Here is a 17,614-nt window from a genome sequence, read left to right as displayed (position 1 = left end):
CAAATGTGAGAATAAATAATGACTTGAGAATAAATAATTGAGGTCTTGGTAGTAAGCATGGAGCAAGGAAAAAGGAACAGAAGGATTCCTTCTCCACTTCATTTGTTTTCTTGTTTCTTCCAGAGTCAGTGCCCATGGCAGTCATCATAGGTGTGGCCGTTGGAGCTGGAGTGGCTTTCTTAGTCCTGATGGCCACCATTGTGGCTTTCTGCTGTGCTCGCTCCCAGAGAAGTAAGTTCTTTTCCTTTTTAGTTCATTGACTGTCACTATGGAATCACATGCAGAACCCAACAACCAATAATCAAGACTCACTGCAGTATTTATACATTTAGTAGTGTGTATTGGAGTGGGTCCTTTCCAGAAGAATAGTGTTAAACACAGCCCTGTAGTTATTTATACGTTTCAGAAAGGAGGGGAAATGATTCATTCATATACAAATAATAACAGAATAGATCTTAAGTCATTTCTGTTATCTGCAGAGATTGATGATGGTCTTGTTAGAAGAGTAGGTCAACCTATTCTCCAAAGCACCTGAAGGCAGGACAAGAAGCAATGATGGAAACTAATCAAGGAGAGAAGCAACCTAGAACTAAGGAGGAATTTCCTGAAAGTTAGAACAATTAACCACTGGAACAACTTGCCTTCAGAAGTTGTGGATGCTCCAACACTGATGGTTTTTAAGAAGAGATTGGACAACTATTTATCTGACATAAAATACTGTAGAGTTTCCTGCTTGAGCAGGGGGTTGGACTAGAAAACCTCCCAGGCCCCTTCCAACTCTGTTATTTGTTAAGAAGCATTTGCATCTCGAGATTCAGGGGATGGGGATGTTTTGATAAAAACTTTGTTAAAAACTTATCACAGGCTACTATGAGTTACAAGGGCACATTCCTTAGGTCTCCATTTCTCAATTAACAGCCCTGTTCACCTGAAAATGGATTCTACCCACATCACTTAAAGTATCAGACTGAAAGTTGGGAAGACCTTCTCCACTGCCTACAAGAGCAGGCAAAGAGGATATGCATGTTTATCTCATAAGCTGGACAAAGATGGCAATGAGCTATGGTGTTTTTCTAAACCATGGTATATTGAATAAGTAAGAGGGACGCGGTGGCTCAGTGACTAAGACTCTGAGCTTGTCGATCAGAAAGGTCAACAGTTTGGCGGTTTGAATCCCTAGTTCCATGCAACAGAGTGAGCTCCTGTTACTTGTCCCAGCTTCTGCCAACCTAGCAGTTCGAAAGCATGTAAAAAATGCATGTAGAAAAATAGGGATCACTTTGGTGGGAAGGTAACAGCGTTCCGTGCACCTTCGGCCTTTAGTCATGCTGGCCACATGACCATGGAGACGTCTTCGGACAGCGCTGGCTCTTTGGCTTTGTAATGGAGATGAGCACCACCCCCTAAAGCTGGAAACGACTAGCATGTGTGTTCGAGGTGAACATTTACCTTTACCTTATATTGAATAAACAATTGGCTGAGATAAACCAAGGTTACATCAATTTTGGAGAGTAATATTTTTTTAAGCAGGAACTGGTTTGCAGAAAGAAAGTGGGAATGTTGTCCAAACACTTCGTTACGTACTTTGCCCAGGCAAGCCCACAGCAGATAATTGCACATGCAGAATTAGAGACCCTTGGGATATGCATAATAAAATATAACCCTTAAATTAAAATCACAATACCTGAAGTATGGTGTCCTGATTTTCTCCCAACTAAAAAGACTAATAAACATCTCAGACCTGCCTAAATATCCACCTTGCATTTCTGTTTGTCCAGAAGCACGGAGAATATAATCAGAAGTGTGCATTAAATCCTTACAAATGCATAGTATTTATCTCATCCTGGGGAAAAAAATATGTTTTGTTTTAGGAGATTGCAGGTTTTGGGACAATTGTCCTTCTAAATGAAATAAGCATTTAAATCCCATGTCAAGCTCCAGTTGGCTTTTCAGTCCAGCTGGAGAAACAGATGTTAAAAACAAAATAAAAGATTCCTTTGAATGAACAAGAGCTGCCTTATTGGAGAGAAACACGGAGAAGTTCAAGAGTGATGGTTGTGTGAATCCAAAGGCAACAAACCGTGGAATGGTAGTTGTGTCTTCTCTTGGAAGCTGAGAAAAAGAAAAAGAAAACCAATCTTTTCTCTAACTTTAAGGAAATTAAAAGACAAAATGCACTGCAAAATATTTGTTTGTGTTGCTAAGAACAGAGAATAAATAACTAAAAGCAGCTCTTTTTAGAGAGTTTATAGTGACACCAAAGAACTCTGGCTTCTCCCAAACTTATTAATATATGGCTGAGCTTACATACAAGGCTGATTTTCAGAGCCACAATCGTGTTTTCTTCAGTTTCCCCTCCTTCACCTTTCATCACACTCCCAAACCCCATTAGTGACTCTTTCAGGTATTAGCAAATTAAATCTCTGGCAGTCATTAATCTTGCATTCTGGTTAAGCACTGTTTTTGATGGATGGGTGCACAACTAAAACCTGAGAAAAGGCCAATTCAATTTCACTGGAATCATTCAGCAGTGATGTGCCACTCAGGCTTGCTCGATAGAAAACAGGCCAATTCATTGTTATAGCATCAGTGGTCAGACACAATCAGCCTAGTTTGCATATTCTACACACACACACACACCTCTTCTTTAACAATAGCTATGAACAAACTGCATCATTTCTGATTCATAGGTGGGGAAAAAGTGAGAACATGTGGCTCATTACATTTTTCTCATTTGAAGTAACCAGCTGGTGGTGTTGAGTTTCTTTGCAAGTCTATCCATTGTGCATGTGATGATGTCCGCTACAATGTAAGGTTTAGATCTGGGCAAGCCAGGGTGGAGAAGAAGTGGTCAGTTAGAAGTTGGAGCCATGTGGACAGCTAATGGCATTCTAATTTCTGGATCTAATAAACTCCTCTGCTTACCAGCAATAACAACATTGAAGCTGATCATGAAACCAGGGGTAACGAAGTAGCAAAAGACAATCCATTGTGAGTACAGAATGCTTCAAATCAGTGTTGACCTCTTGACAGAAAAGCAGCATAAGGAAGAAACTGCCAAATCTGCACTCATATGCCTCTTCTTCTCCTTCTCCTTCTCTTTTTCCTTCTCCTTCTACCATATCCGTCATCAGACGATATGTTGGCGATCCTATTTTTATCAACAGCCACACAAAAAAGGGCTATTGAGTTTTGTCCAAACTAGTCCCTTAGATTTGGAAGCCATGATCTTCTTCTCTTGCCTGGACCTGGTTCGTCTTCAATCTTTCCTTAGAGGATTAAGTGAAGTATGCTATGTTTTTCTGGGTATCACATCACATGTCCAAAATACTCTAACTTTTGCTTTTTTATGGTTTTAATGATTTCCCTTGGCTTTCCCAGGTGGCTTATCACCTCCTCATTTCTGATTTTGTCAGCCCAACTTATACATAACAGCCGCCTGTAAATCCACATTTCAAATGCTTCTAGTCTATTCTACTACTACTGCAAAGGTCCTATATAACCCTTAATTGTTGGATTCAGGTGGGTTGGGTGTTTTTGCTGAATATTTAATTTATAATGATTACATCATCATTTATTTCTAATGATGGCTGACAATGACTGACAATGGATAAAAGAAACAGGAGGCCTTTCAAAAGGTCATAGGGTCATAATTGGTTAGGGGTTTGCTGGACAACCATTTTGAATTCTGCAATGGAAATTGATAGCATTTCAAATCTGGGATAGTTTGATCAATAATTTTCAAGAGCAGGCTAACATAAAATGTATTGCAATAAAGAATTGGCTTGCACATGAGAATCTCTCCAAGATGGCTCACGAAATCTTGGGGCTTCCCCATTTCAGTTAACAAAACACCAGTTTTAAAATGACACAGGTGGAGTGTTGTATAGTCTGCAATAGCGGCGTAACATTTATAGGCTTCAGGTATCTACTGTACATGCTCTCATCTCATCCCAATTCCCAAATCAAGCTTGCTTTTCTTCCTTCTTCATAGACATACAGTATTATCAGCTGTAAAGGAAATCTCAAAGGGTCTTGACAATCTCTTTAGGCTTATAAAAAATTACTAACACACACAAAACCATCACAGCCATCAGTAATAAAAACAAGATCATCCTGCAAGCAAGAATTAGTCCTTAAAATCCACTCATATGCATCAGTGGTCTGCCCTTTGAAAGTCTAAACTAACCTAAAAACGTAGAATTTGCAAATTACCAACGGAAATGACCTGGTAGATTTCTCTGGGGAAAAGGATCTCCAAAACAAATATAAACAAACAAACAAGCAAACTTTGGCTGAGAAATCTCATCTCTTCTGAGACCTTCCCATGTCTAGGAATACATTCATAATTAAAAATAAGGAAAACAGAAGGCATGCATGTTGCATAAGAAAATGACACTACGTTGCTTTGATCTTTTGCCATCTGAAAAGCCACCTCGCTACGCGGTGGGATTTGTACTGTAAGCCTAACAGGCACTGCACAAACTCACAATTGTGAAAATCTCTGGAGAGCCCAATTATTCATATCATAGCAGTCAGATTCATTCAAGGCAAGAGAAAGAGAAGGAGGCTGCATAGTTGACCCTGGTCTCTGGAGACTTCTGCTGTTTCAGTGCTGTCACAAATTTATTATCTGCCAACCGTAGGAGCAAACTGCGTATTTAAATTAACATCAGAGTTATGTTATGGATGCCATGTTCATTGAGCCTGTTCCATCGGTCTCCAGCTTGGCCATATTGAGTAGAACAGCTGTCCGAAGGGAAGTAAGGCAAGATTTGGCTTGCTTCTAGTCTCCACCCAATTAAAGACATAGTTTTAGATAAGTCTCCATCACAATTTTCATCAGCCCCATCCCTGTTATTGCCACTGCTACTCCTACTCCCAATCTAAATTGAAAATCAGCATTAAAAAACACAAACAACAGATGATAAATTAAAAGGGCATGGAATGACATACTCCTTGTAATAACTGAGGGGAAGAATGGAAAACCAAAGCAAAGCAAAAGGACACCAACAGACAGAAGGCCTGGAAGAAGAACGAGGGTCTTCAAGAGGAACTTAAAAGAGTCCTTTTAGGGGATCTCACCAAATTCAGAGATAGCATTCTAGGGTGCATAGGACCATATCTGACATTCAGTATGTGTAAAAGAGCTGGCCTTCTTGTATGATGGACTCAAATCATTACCTCAGAGGTTAAGCACTGGGAGAAAATGGTGAAAGGTTAGGGAATTATAGGACTCATAGCCTGGCCTCTGTCCCCTATTTTTGGCAGAACTCTGGTTCATTACAAGCATTGAAGACCAATTCAGCTTTTTGTCCAGCATCATCATTTCACATCATTTGTAATATTTACCTCAGGCAACAATATGCCATGGGCTGGTCTTCACACTCTGAGTACCCCTGAAGGCCCTGCTAATCAACCTCATAGCCCAATGTAGATAACCTGATGCTCTCCCAATGTTTTGGACTTCAGCTCCTACCACACCAACCAACATGGATAACAATAAGGGGCTGTAGGAGCCAATACAGTCTTATAGTAAGCCATTATCCTGTTCCCTTCACTTTTGTGTCTGAACATAACTAAGCTCTTCCCAGATTTATTAAATTTCTGAACCAAAACATTATTTTGCCTTTTTTTTTTTACAAACAAGAATTTGCATGCCTTCACTGGCATACCTAAATTAAATTATACATGCACTCAATCAGCAGATATGGGAAACAAATAGAACTAAACCCAAGAAATGCTATGCTGTGATAAGCTTATTCTTTCCCTAATAAACTTTGACTTATTAGAAATGAAGATTTTTTACAAGCCACGGTATTTAAAGAAACAGAAATCCACACGACAGATTTTTTTTTCCCCTCAATAACCAATTTTCACAAACCTCTTTCTCCTTGTTATGAGAGAGTCTCTCCAGCAGACATTGGGGAAGGAAACCCACAATCAAATTGCTTCTGTTTATCCTACTCAATTTTGAAATTGTAGAAAAGGCCTAATGTTCTACCACTCACCCTTCCTCTTCACCCTCCCCCAAGTATGCTATCAATATTCTTGGAAATAGAGAAATAAGATGCAAGCATCTGCCTGATTTGTTTTCCCGTGCTCCCTTTTTCAAAAAAGAATCAAATTCTTTCTGCCCCATTTATTACGAACAATATGAATTTCAATAAATTCTTATTAAAACACAAAGCAAACTAAATCAGATACCGCTTCGGGATATTTTGTTAATCCTAAACATTAATCAGGTTCATGTGAATTCATAAGCTAATGAACCTAGCTTGCCCACGTTCCTTTTCCTTTTTATGTAAGTTGGAAGGTGTAAGCATATTTCTATCCACCTACAGCAATGCTTTATATCTCACCTCCCATCTACAATATGGCAAGAGAATTCAATCCATTCAATTAACATACTTTTCACTGTCGATGGCTTTGTTTGTTTTGCAGCGAAAAAAATTCAGGTTGACAACTTAAGTTTTTCTGTTTCATAATTCAAGTTTACTTGTCACTTCAAAAGGCTCCAGTTCCAACAGAAGAAAAACTGTGTGTTGTTTTGATTTGATAACGCTAAGATGAGGAAAACAACCTAAGCATGGAGCATTTGCCATTGTGCAGCCACTTGTCACTCATCATATCTCCCTCTTGGGAACTTGCTCAAATGTTGTCTGTTCCCTTCTCCAAAGTGCAGGAGAAAAGATCCTCTCCTGCTTGTTCAGGTAGCTTTCTAGCAGACACCTATCTGATCAACAGATGTTTTCTGAGCATCAGAGAAAATGATGTACAAGCATTTACTCTTCAGCGATGATGATGCTTTGGAGACAAGGAAACCTTCTGTGCAGCATCCTTTGAATTGAATAAGATAATCAGACGCTACCTGACTGAATAAGAGACTTAACCAAATTACAGCTAGTTCTCAAGTTAGGAATGTAATAGTCTGCCTGTAATGATTGTAACTCGTAGAATAACAGAGTTGGAAGGGACCTTGGAGGTCTTCTAGTCCAACCCCTTGCTCAAGCAGGAAACCCTGTTCCATTTCAGACAAATGGTTGCCCAATCTCTTCTCAGTGAGAGCTTCTGCAGTGTTGGAGCATTCACAACTTCTGGAGGCAAGTTGTTCCACTGATTAATAGTTCTGACTGTCAGGAAATTTCTCCTTAGTTCTAGGTTGCTTCTCCCCTTGATTAGTTTCCACCCATTGCTTCTTGTCCTGCCTTCAGGTGCTTTGGAGGATAGCTTGACTCCCTCTTCTTTGGGGCAGCCCCTGAGATATTGGAACACTGCTATCATGTCGCCCCTAGTCCTTCTTTTCATCAAACTAGACATTGTGATAGTGATAAACCATGACCGATCCAATTTTACAATCTTTTTTGTGATGGTTATGGCAGCCATTAAACAAATGCCACAGTCATTAAGCAAACCAATGATTCATTTTTGGGCACGGGTTTCTGAAAACTGTAAGTAAATGCTGGTTTTTAGCCACACTGATAAAACACGGTCATGTGAACACGGGAAACTGCAAACTGCCATTAAGTGTGGCCTGGTTACCAAGTACCTTAAGTGTAGTCATGTGATCATGAAGGGGTGTAGGAAGTGACCATCAGAACTTCCAATCTAGGTCATAAGTGCCCCCCAAGTAGGTCTGTGGGAACTTTGAATGGTCACTAAGCAACCAGTCATCTGTTGAGGACTACCTATACTGTCAATTTTTTCAAAGAATTGGTAGGCCACTTCTTGGACAATTCTAGTAGACTCTAAATGACTAAAATTTGAGCATTCTTGTGCTACTTTCTTCTGTGAGCCAGATCTCACTTCTACATTTACAGAATAGTTTTTGTGTACTGTTTCTCCAGGACTGTAAAAAAATAGAAACAACGAACATGTTAAGAATGTAAAATCAAACGTAGTTTATTAATTGATAAAATTAAAATCTGGGTTATCAAATTCCGAGCATCCCCCAAAGTGCCATCAATATATTAATCATTTGGGAAGACTTGGGAAACTGCTTTGTTAATGAAATTAACAAATTTATTCCAGAACTTGGAAGAAACCAGGAGGGACCAGACACATTTCAGTTAAATGAGAAACGCTTGTCACTTTCTGGAATAGCTGTTTTAGTGCTAATGAAAATTTAGACCATCCATTTTCTGCATGAGGTACCTTGCCAATTATAGGGGAAAAATCTAGTTTGTAGTATAACTGATTTTAACATGATGCTAAGTTGCTACGTCTTCCTTCCTTCCTTCCTTTCCTTCCTTCCTTCCTTTCTGTTTCTGCAATCATTTAGATTATTTAAAATTTCTCCAAGAAGTCAAATGGCAATCAGAACCATGCAATCAGAACTCCACAATGTATATAAAATAGTGTAAGGCTTTGATTGCATCACTTGTGTTCACATCTTCACTACTTTGACCTTCAGTCTGGTTCTTAATCAGTTTAATTACAGCACTTGCAACCAATGGGTATATTGAATGCCTTCTCTTGGTGCAATCCTGTTCCGCAAGAACAATAGCCTTCTTGGTTTCCCAAACTTCAGTTCAACCCCAGAGGAAGACCTTGGGAAGGCATTCCTTCCAGGACTTTATCAGTTAAGGAAGCAGAGTCCTCTGGGAACGGATAAAAAAGGGATGGATTAAAAAAACCTGCAAGATAATTACAATACAGCTACCTTGCAACAAGAAGCTCAGAAGCATGACCAAAGCCATAATCCGCACCCTGCAAAAATGCTGAAAGAAATTCAGAATCATCTTGAAGATGCAGTAGAAAAATAGCAGCTAATTTTGCAGATTTTTTTTTAAGCTGAAGGAGAGAACAATGAAAGACATAAAAGAAAAGATGGGTGGTTTAGTAATGTACAGATGAGTATCCCACAAGGCACAATGAAGCATCATTTTGAATCACGTCTAATCACAGTCTAATTTCATGACTGTAAAATGCTTTCTTGGTTTCCCAGAACTTGAAGAGTTGATCAAGTGATCAGGATTTTTAGAGCTCCTTCAATCTTGAAGCTTTTGATCTACTTGCTGACCACATCCATTTTTCTGGATAGAAATCTGGAAAGGTTCCAGCTAAGGAGATACAGGTCTTTGTCATGTAATAAATGTAATATTGTATTGCCTAAACCAGAAGTGTCCAAACTTGGCAACTTTTAAGACTTGCGGACTTCAACTCCCACAATTGCAGCTGAGGAATTCTGTGAGTTGAAATCCACAGGTCTTAAAATTGCCAAGATTGGACACCCCTGACCTAAGCTAAAGAAAGTCCAGGGTAGTAGAGCTGCTATCAACAGAAGATGTCTTCTTGTTTTAATAAGAAGATGCAAAACTCATCACAAGCAATATATGTATATAATAATCAGAGAGATTCTCCGGGTCGGATACTTTTGCTGGCCTTAATACACATCTATTGTTGTTCCTGGATGGCTTTACCAGCTAAAAGTTGTTTAAGGACTATTATCCTCTAGGAAGGACTCCATGAATCCATAAGTGACTTTTTATTGAGATTAAATGTTGAGGCTTTGGCTCTCAGGCCTGGACAGAACAAAGGAAGAACCAATAAAATAAAACAGGATGGAAAGAGCAGAGCAAAGAAAGGGGGGAGATATTTTTTCTTCACTGTGAAGCCTGGAAAAGTCTATCATGATATGTTTGTAAGCCCATTACTAAAAGATGCCTGAGGGTGATAGGGAAAGGATGGCCTTCAGGGGGGGAAAAGCATTATCAAGAGAAAGGTAGAAGAAAGCTACTAAATTGCATATTGATTTGCCTGATAGCACCAGGTTATTGATTAAGAAGCCATTGCCTCAAGGACAAGAGACGTTAATTCAGGTATTAGTAACCTTGATTTTGCTTCTTTTTTAACTAACACAGCCCACCCACCCCTACTAAGTTTGTTTATCCGTTGTTAAACAAGCATTCCCTCTGCTGTCTTTTGATAAGAGCAAAACAGTTAGCTCTTCTGGGTGAAATGAATATCAATGTGGGGAGGGAAATTAATAAGTTAGATGAGTGAGATATAATGTTTACCATTAGTTTATCTCTCAGTTAGTTGAGTGGGAACCAAGAGGTAGGACAGGATATGTTTCGTCTGTTTCTCACAGTGAATGAGTTCACATATTAAGCCCAGTTTTGCTTAAACGTGGTTGTTCAATAAACATACTTGGCTGACTTCATACTATTCCCAAAGCCATAAATCAGGAATTTGGAATCTTTGAGAGGTCAGGAACCCAGTTCAGGATTCTGGCCTTCTACATGGCCAGAGGAAATCACTTTGGTGGTGCAGTAACTACCAAAAGAGAATGGCGACTGGTGGTTGTTCACTTGTTTTTGTGGGAAGGAGGGGGATAAAGGGTAGGAATGAGGGCAGGAGACCTGGCAAGGTGCTGAAATACAAGTCTGAAATTCTGCACCTCAAATTGTGCCACCAAATTTGTATGAAGCAGTTTGGAGGAACTCACAACTCTGAGGAAGGCAACCACATGCCAGGCTAGTCTGAGATGTGAACCCAGTCATTCAGCACGGATAATCTTCAGAGTCGGTTTGGCTAAATTTGCAACTGATCTGTCTTCTTCTTCTTGTGCCGTATCCGTCATCGGACGTTGGCGATCATGTAGGTGATCCTCTTTTTATCAACAGCCACACGAAAAAGTGCTGTTGAGTTTTGTCCAAACCGGCCCCTTAGATTTTGAAGGCACAGTGTTCTTCTTCTCCCTGGACCTCATTTGCCTTCAATCTTTCCCTGGAGGATTAAGTGAAGTATGCCATATTTTTCCAGGTGTTGCATCACATGTCCTAAATATTCTAACTCTTGCTTTTTCATGGTTTTGATGATTTCCCTTGGCTTTCCCAGGCAGAATTTATCTGTAGGCCATTGTATCCTAAATGCCTGACTGTGTGGAATTGAAGCCACAAAATACCTTAATCCAGTTTTTTTCTGAGGGTTCCTCAATAATTCCAAGTATAGGATATATTTTAATTGTGGAGGGAGGTTTCCCCCTCCAAAACACCTTATACTAATACAGCATTGGTCACACTTACTGGGTTTTTCCAGATCTACCTGTAGATTACAGAAACCTGGGGTTATAAAATTGTTTTGTAATTAAGTGTGCAAGGTCTTTGAGCAATGATGGTATGGCCTGGTTCATACCCTTCTTTTTATTTTACTGCTCTGCCATCTCTCCGATTTTCGGCACCCACAAACCTCATCATGTTTGGATATAGTCTGAGGAGCACACAGATGAACTCTTGAGTTACTGTCTCTCATAAAATAGTCTGTCATTCAGAAACCAGCCCGAGACATGATTTGTAGCCTGTCTCTTGAAAGCATGCATTATTTACAGGGACTTCAAATCTGCTCCTATCCAGCGAGCTTTCAAATTTGGTTATAAAGTGCCTTCTTTTCTCCCAGTCTCTGTAGTGCTTCAAACCTTCTCACCAAGCACTATTACATTATGCAGGCTTTGAAGCAAAGATGCTGATGAGGATTTAGATTTTCTAAAAAATCTCCCTCCCTCCCTCCTTTTGTAATCAAACAGGAGATTGGGGATGCCAAAATAAATGATTAAATTAAACCCATTTCCACAAATATTTAATGGGCTGGCAGTTTGCACAAGCCAGGGAGTTCTGCAAAATGTTTACATGAGCAGACTAAGCTCCTTCAAAGCCAAACCAGGATACTGCAGCTTGGGGGTATTGCAAAGACAAACTATTTCCTCCTCTCCCCAGAAATAATGTAGTATAGCTTTGAGAGAAAGTGGCTTGTGAACCTCAGTGTAAATTCTTGTGGCCTCCTGGTGTTGAGGACAAACTAGAAGTCATCCCTCCCCCAAAACAATGGTAGTCCTTTTCCCTCATTTATCTTTGTCCCAACTTGCTTCAGCCTCACAACTCAACCCTGAGCAGATTATTCCAAAAAGACACCAGGAGTCATCTCCAGAGAGGAATGGAACAACTTGCCAAAGCCAACACACCATAGCTGCAACCAACACACCATAGCCAACTTGCCCTGGCTAACTCACCGCAGGACAACTTGCCACAGCCAACTTGTCATGGGACAACTCTCTGCAGGACAATTTAACAATTCTATTTAATTATTTAAAATAAATAAAATTTATTTCAATTTTATGACATTCACCTTTCATTCTGTCCTTCCTTTTGCATCCTTTCTTAAATGATTCTGTTCCACTACGTCTTTAGAATAGGATAGGATAGATAGATAGATAGATAGAATTCTTTATTGGCCAAGGAATTTGTCTTGGTGCATAGGATAGGATAGAATAGAATAGGATAACAGAGTTGGAAGGGACCTTGGAGGTCTTCTAGTCCAACCCCCTGCTTAGGCAGAAAACTCTTCACCACTTCAGACAAATGGATGTCCAACCTCTTCTTTAAAACTTTCAGTGTTGAAGCATTCACAACCTCTGGAGGCAAGTTGTTCCACTGATTCTTGCCACTGATTATCTTTGATATTAGTGTAACTGTTGTCCTGCAGCAAGTTTTCCCATGGTGAGATGGCCATGGTGACTTGTCCTGCAGCAAGTTGGCTGTGGCAAGTTGGCCGTGGAGAATTGGCCATGGCGAAATGTCATAGACCCATCTCAGAGAACCCTACCAGAATCTGGTGAAGTGAGCTCTACTTTTGGAACCTTTTTCATAAAATCTGTTGTTCGGAAGATGGTGATTAGGTGGTTCCAGATTCCTTTAGATTTCTGATTAACACAGCTCTCCTACAATGCCCAAAGGAGAAGAGATCCTGGTAAGAATAAAAGACTTTCCCTCCCAATCTCATTGAAAATTCTCCTGCACGACTCTCTCCCTTCACATTCAGTTGAGCAGATGTGTAGAAGAATTTCCCCAAGGATTGGGTTTGAGACATAGGTTGGATTTCTCTCTCACCTTGCTGCTCCCAAATTAGTAACTAAAAGATAGGAATTTTTTTAAAATAACTGCTTGGTTGAAATACTCGGGGCCCCTGAGATTTTTAACCCAACAGACTCATTAAAAAAAATCTGCAATATTTTACTTCCTTTGCTGTTTCATGGTCCTGTCTGGCAAAGTACAGGTAGGCCTTGACTTACAACACTTCATTTAATGATGGTTCAAAGTTACAATGGCACTGAAAAAAGTGACTTATGTCTTATGTTTTTCACACTTATCACCATTGCAGCATCCCCTGTGGTCACATGGTCAAAATTCAGACCCTTGGGCAATTGAGTCATATTTATGATGGTTGCAGTGTCCTGGGGTCAAGTGATCCACCTTAGCAAACTTCTGACAAGCAGAGTCAGTGGAGAAGCCAGATGCCCATTAAAAACTGCAGTGGCAAGGAAGGTGGTAAAATGGGGCAAAACTCATTTAACACTTGTCTCACTTAGCAAGATAAATGTTGGGCTCAATTGTGGTTGTAGGTTGAGGAGTACCTGTATTAGCTCCAAATGATTCTATCTGCGCCGTGGTGGTGCAGTGGTTTGAATGCAGTACTGCAGGCTACTTTCTGTTGACTGCCGGCTGCCTGCAATTTGGCAGTTCAAATCTCACCAGACTCAAGGTTGACTCAAGGTTGAGTCTTCCATCCTTCCGAGGTGGGCAAAATGAGGACCCAGATTGTTGGAAGCAATAGGCTGACACTGTAAAACCACTTAGAGAGGGCTGGAAAGCACTATGAAGCGGTATATAAAAGTGCTATTGCTTCCTTCCCTCCCTTCATTCTCTCCCTCCCTTTTCCCTTTTCTCCTTCCTTCCTTCCTTCCTTCCTTCCTTCCTTCCTTCCTTCCTTCCTTCCTTCCTTCCTTCCTTCCTTCCTTCCTTCCTTCCTTCCTTCCTTCTCTCCTTTTATGGTGGTGCAGTGGTTAGAATACAGTATTGGAGGCTAACTCTGCCCACTGCCAGGAGTTTGATTCTCACTGGCTCAAGGTTGAGTCAGCCTTCCATCCTTCCGAGGTGGGCAAAATGAGGACCCAGATTGTTGGGAGCAATAGGCTGACACTGTAAAACCACTTAGAGAGGGCTGGAAAGCACTATGAAGTGGTATATAAAAGTGCTATTGCTTCCTTCCCTCCCTTCATTCTCTCCCTCCCTTTTCCCTTTCCCCTTCCTTCCTTCCTTCCTTCCTTCCTTCCTTCCTTCCTTCCTTCCTTCCTTCCTTCCTTCCTTCCTTCCTTCCTTCCTTCCATGGTGGTGCAGTGGTTAGAATACAGTATTGGAGGCTAACTCTGCCCACTGCCAGGAGTTTGATTCCCACTGGCTCAAGGTTGAGTCAGCCTTCCATCCTTCCAAGGTAGGTAAAATGAGGACACAGATTGTTGGGGCCAATAGGCTGACTCTGTAAACTGCTTAGAGAGGGCTGGAAAGCACTGTGAAGCAGTTTATAAGTCTAAGTGCTATTGCTATCAACATATAAAGCGTTAGGTCAGCAAGATTCATAAAAGAACAATGCCATCTTGATCCAAAGTTTGCATTTTGTCTACAAATATATGAGCAATGCTACTGCAATGGACCTTTTGAAAAAGAAGGAAGCAAAACTTCAAGAAACCATCAGCAAAGTGGTGAAAGAAAGGCCAGTGGTCACAACAGCTGGGTTCCATTTTAAGACCGTGTTCCCACTTACCATGTACAAGCCAGAGATGTTAAAGACAGAGAACTGAAAGATACAAGAGTACTTGAGTATAAGGGGGAGGGGAATCCTCAAGAGTAACATCCATACCAAGATCCTATCTCAATTGGTTTCTCCAAGTAGTGGTTCAACCAATATCTGAATTGACACTATGGAAATCCAAACATAAAAACTTTCAAATGGCATCTGAACAACGCTGCAAATGTCTTTTATTGGACTATCTGATTGAATTCAATGTGAAGGATCCCCTGGTTCTGATGCACCTTGTTCTGACCCAGCCTTCATGAGCCAACAACGAGAGTGCCAAATGAATTGTAAAAAAACCAGCCAAACTACAAAGTCCACACAGAGCTTCAAGGTTTAATCTGAACAGAGAGAATGACATTGCTTCCTGCAAAGGTTTCTCTACCTTTGCCCTTCCTTTATACCTTAGAGGAGGGGCAAACACCTCCAAACCTTACTCCCAAGTCATCCCTTTTGTCTCAGCTGCTCTCGCCTTCTAGCAGCTCTGTACACACGTGCATTGGGAACAGGTTCCCCTGGTCCTCTGCCTCACTGCTGCCAGACTCTGAGGCTCCGAAGGCAGCAGCCCACTCCCAGATGGTCCTGGCCCCATCTCTGCATCAGACACAGGGCCCTCGTCCGAGTCCTCTCTGACTTCCTAACTGGTCCCCTTCTTCCCCACAGTCCACCCTGCTGCTGTCTGCACTGGCTGCCGGCAAACCACTACAATATCAGCATATTTTCCCCAACAACCTGGGTCCACATTTTACTAACCTTGGAAGGAGGGAATCTGATGTTCTGACCCAGCCTTCACAAGCCCCACTCAACAGCCTACTCGTGAGGAGAAAACCCTTTTTATTTAGAAAGGCAGGAATCCATGGCATCCACTGACAATGCTCAAGGTCACACATCCTTAGGTGATTCACACAGGGAGCCTCAATTAGCACTTCAATGCCTACACAAAGAGTCCTGACCAACCTGGGTAGTGGCAAAGAAATCCTGGCAAGGAATCTGCCAGAGGGAACTCTTCTGGAGCATGAACGGTTGTCTCCAACAACCACGCCTCCCACAACCCTCCTCCTTATATCCCAGCCAGGGAGGGGCTTGTTAACCTCTCCTTCTTTTCCTAAATAGCTGGCCTTCAGTCCTGCATTCCTCTCCTCTCCACATTTCTCTGTGCATACACACATCTGGGACAGGCCCCAGATGTTCCTCTTGCTCAGCTCAGGCCCCAAAACAGCTGTCTCTCCACCTGAGTGTGAGTAGATGGGCCCTGCTCTGCATCTGGCTCTGAGACCTCCTGCTCCTCAGAGCCTTCTGCAAGGTTTGATGGAGACCAAGGCAGCCCCTCCATCTCCTCTGACTCATCTGACTCGACTGCCAACTTGAATCACAACACATCTTGAGTGCTTGACTTAACCTCATAAAAATATGTTTTCTGACATCTCCTGGACAGAAAATCCAATGTTAGAGAGAGACCGGCAGAGCCAGGGGGAGGAGTCAAACAGGGATCTAATCTGAAGTCCTCATATAGGCACAAGAAGGTGAAATCTGGCCCCTCTTGAATGCCATTGAACCTTATCTAGTTTTACCCAGGTGCAAGCCATCACTTTGAGAAGATTTATGTGTATAGGCATGAGCAATAAATCAGCTAATTGAATTATTTATGGGTGAATCTGGTTGTTCACACCTGACACTATTTGATTTATCTTGCTTACATTAAGAGTCATAAAGACTATCCTTCTGTATGGGTTTTATATCATTCTAACTGTTTAAAATTCTTCCAAAACTTTGTGGGATTAATGATTGTAGGGGAAAGAGTTGTGTTTGACCCCCAAAAATGATTTGATTTTTATCTGCTCCAAGTGGTCAAATAAATGCATTTTAATGTTAGGTAGATCTTTGCTAGGTGTCAAATTTGGCTTTACTGGGGAGGTTTTACCAGGGGATTTTTGTTTGGGTGAGCTTTATTTATTTATTGCAAACTAATTCCAGGACTATTTATTGGAAAGGCAGGACATAAATCAATCAATAAATAATCTCCCTTTTAATATGTTTATTCAAGGGCCAATTATAAATAGCAGCCCGCCTCTTCAATGTTTTTTTCAAAGCTTGTGGCTCTTTAGACTTACCGTACTTCCTGTCAGTCTTTTAATCTTAGGTATGCATAGAGGAAAGTGTTTCCTTTCCTCTCAAGCCTGCTGCTTGTTATCTTGGGTTTAATTTTTCAAAATAAGTCTCTTCAAAGATTACTAGATGACTCGGGATCCTGGGGTGGGGAGGTGAAGAAGAAACAGGTCTCTAAATCTCACTGCCCTTCTCTGGACTCCACTGTGTGTAAAAACAGCCCCCTCTCTTCCTCTTCTAAGGCTGATCCCTTGGAAAAGATCCAAAAACCTACTTGTGTGTTCGTGGGGTTTATTACTTAGATGATGTGATAGTTCATTTACCAAAGAGAATGTTCAGTTCACGGATTTCCAGTGTTTTAATTCTGCTGACTAGGAAAGGAGGATTATGTTAGGACATCTGTAGCATGGAAAGGCTCTTCTGGTATCAATGGTGACCTTCCATATGTCTGGACATCTGGCTCACAATCCTAGGTCATTGTAAGCAGAGTTAAATGCTAAGTTTCAGAAGATTTAAGTTTCAAACCCTCTCAATACTATCCAATGAAAGTCGAATAATAATAAATAGCAGCAACCCTGTGTCTTGTATACATCTAATGAATATCCTAGAAGATTCCTTCATGTACTTTCTGAGGTTCCAGGAAGATAAGGATATATAGTGGCACCTTGATACTCATCCTTACTTGGTTCTAGGAAGTGCGATGAGAACCAGAAACCATCAATATCAAACAAATTTTTCTCATAAGGAATAATGTAGTAGGGTCACAAGCAGCCAACACTGACAAATTTTAGCTTGGGTGTTTAGTACTAAACAAACGATGAATACCAGGACAAAGTTCTCACATCAAAATGCATTGAGTACCAAATTAGATGAGTTTCAA

At 40.9% G+C, this 17,614-nt stretch overlaps 1 protein-coding gene across 4 annotated transcripts in view; it reads left to right on the top strand.

Moving 5' to 3' along the window:
* The window catches only part of KIRREL3 (kirre like nephrin family adhesion molecule 3), a 726,740-nt gene that overhangs the window by 678,927 nt on the left and 30,199 nt on the right, over positions 1–17,614 (top strand). For 3 of the 4 annotated variants that reach the window (XM_087970026.1, XM_087970028.1, XM_087970024.1), the window contains one exon: positions 124–231. The exons of the other annotated variant lie outside the window; for it this stretch is intronic. In XM_087970026.1, the coding sequence (XP_087826152.1) occupies positions 124–231 (108 nt within the window). The remainder of the gene's footprint in view (positions 1–123; positions 232–17,614) is intronic. 4 annotated transcript variants of the gene reach the window in all.

This window comes from Notechis scutatus, chromosome 7 (assembly GCF_049901735.1).
Source record: "Notechis scutatus isolate UNSWTSFEM ecotype Mainland chromosome 7, rNotScu1.2, whole genome shotgun sequence".
NCBI lineage: Eukaryota > Metazoa > Chordata > Lepidosauria > Squamata > Elapidae > Notechis > Notechis scutatus.
Note: the sequence above shows the minus strand (reverse complement) of the source record. Positions and strands in the feature narration are given on the sequence as shown.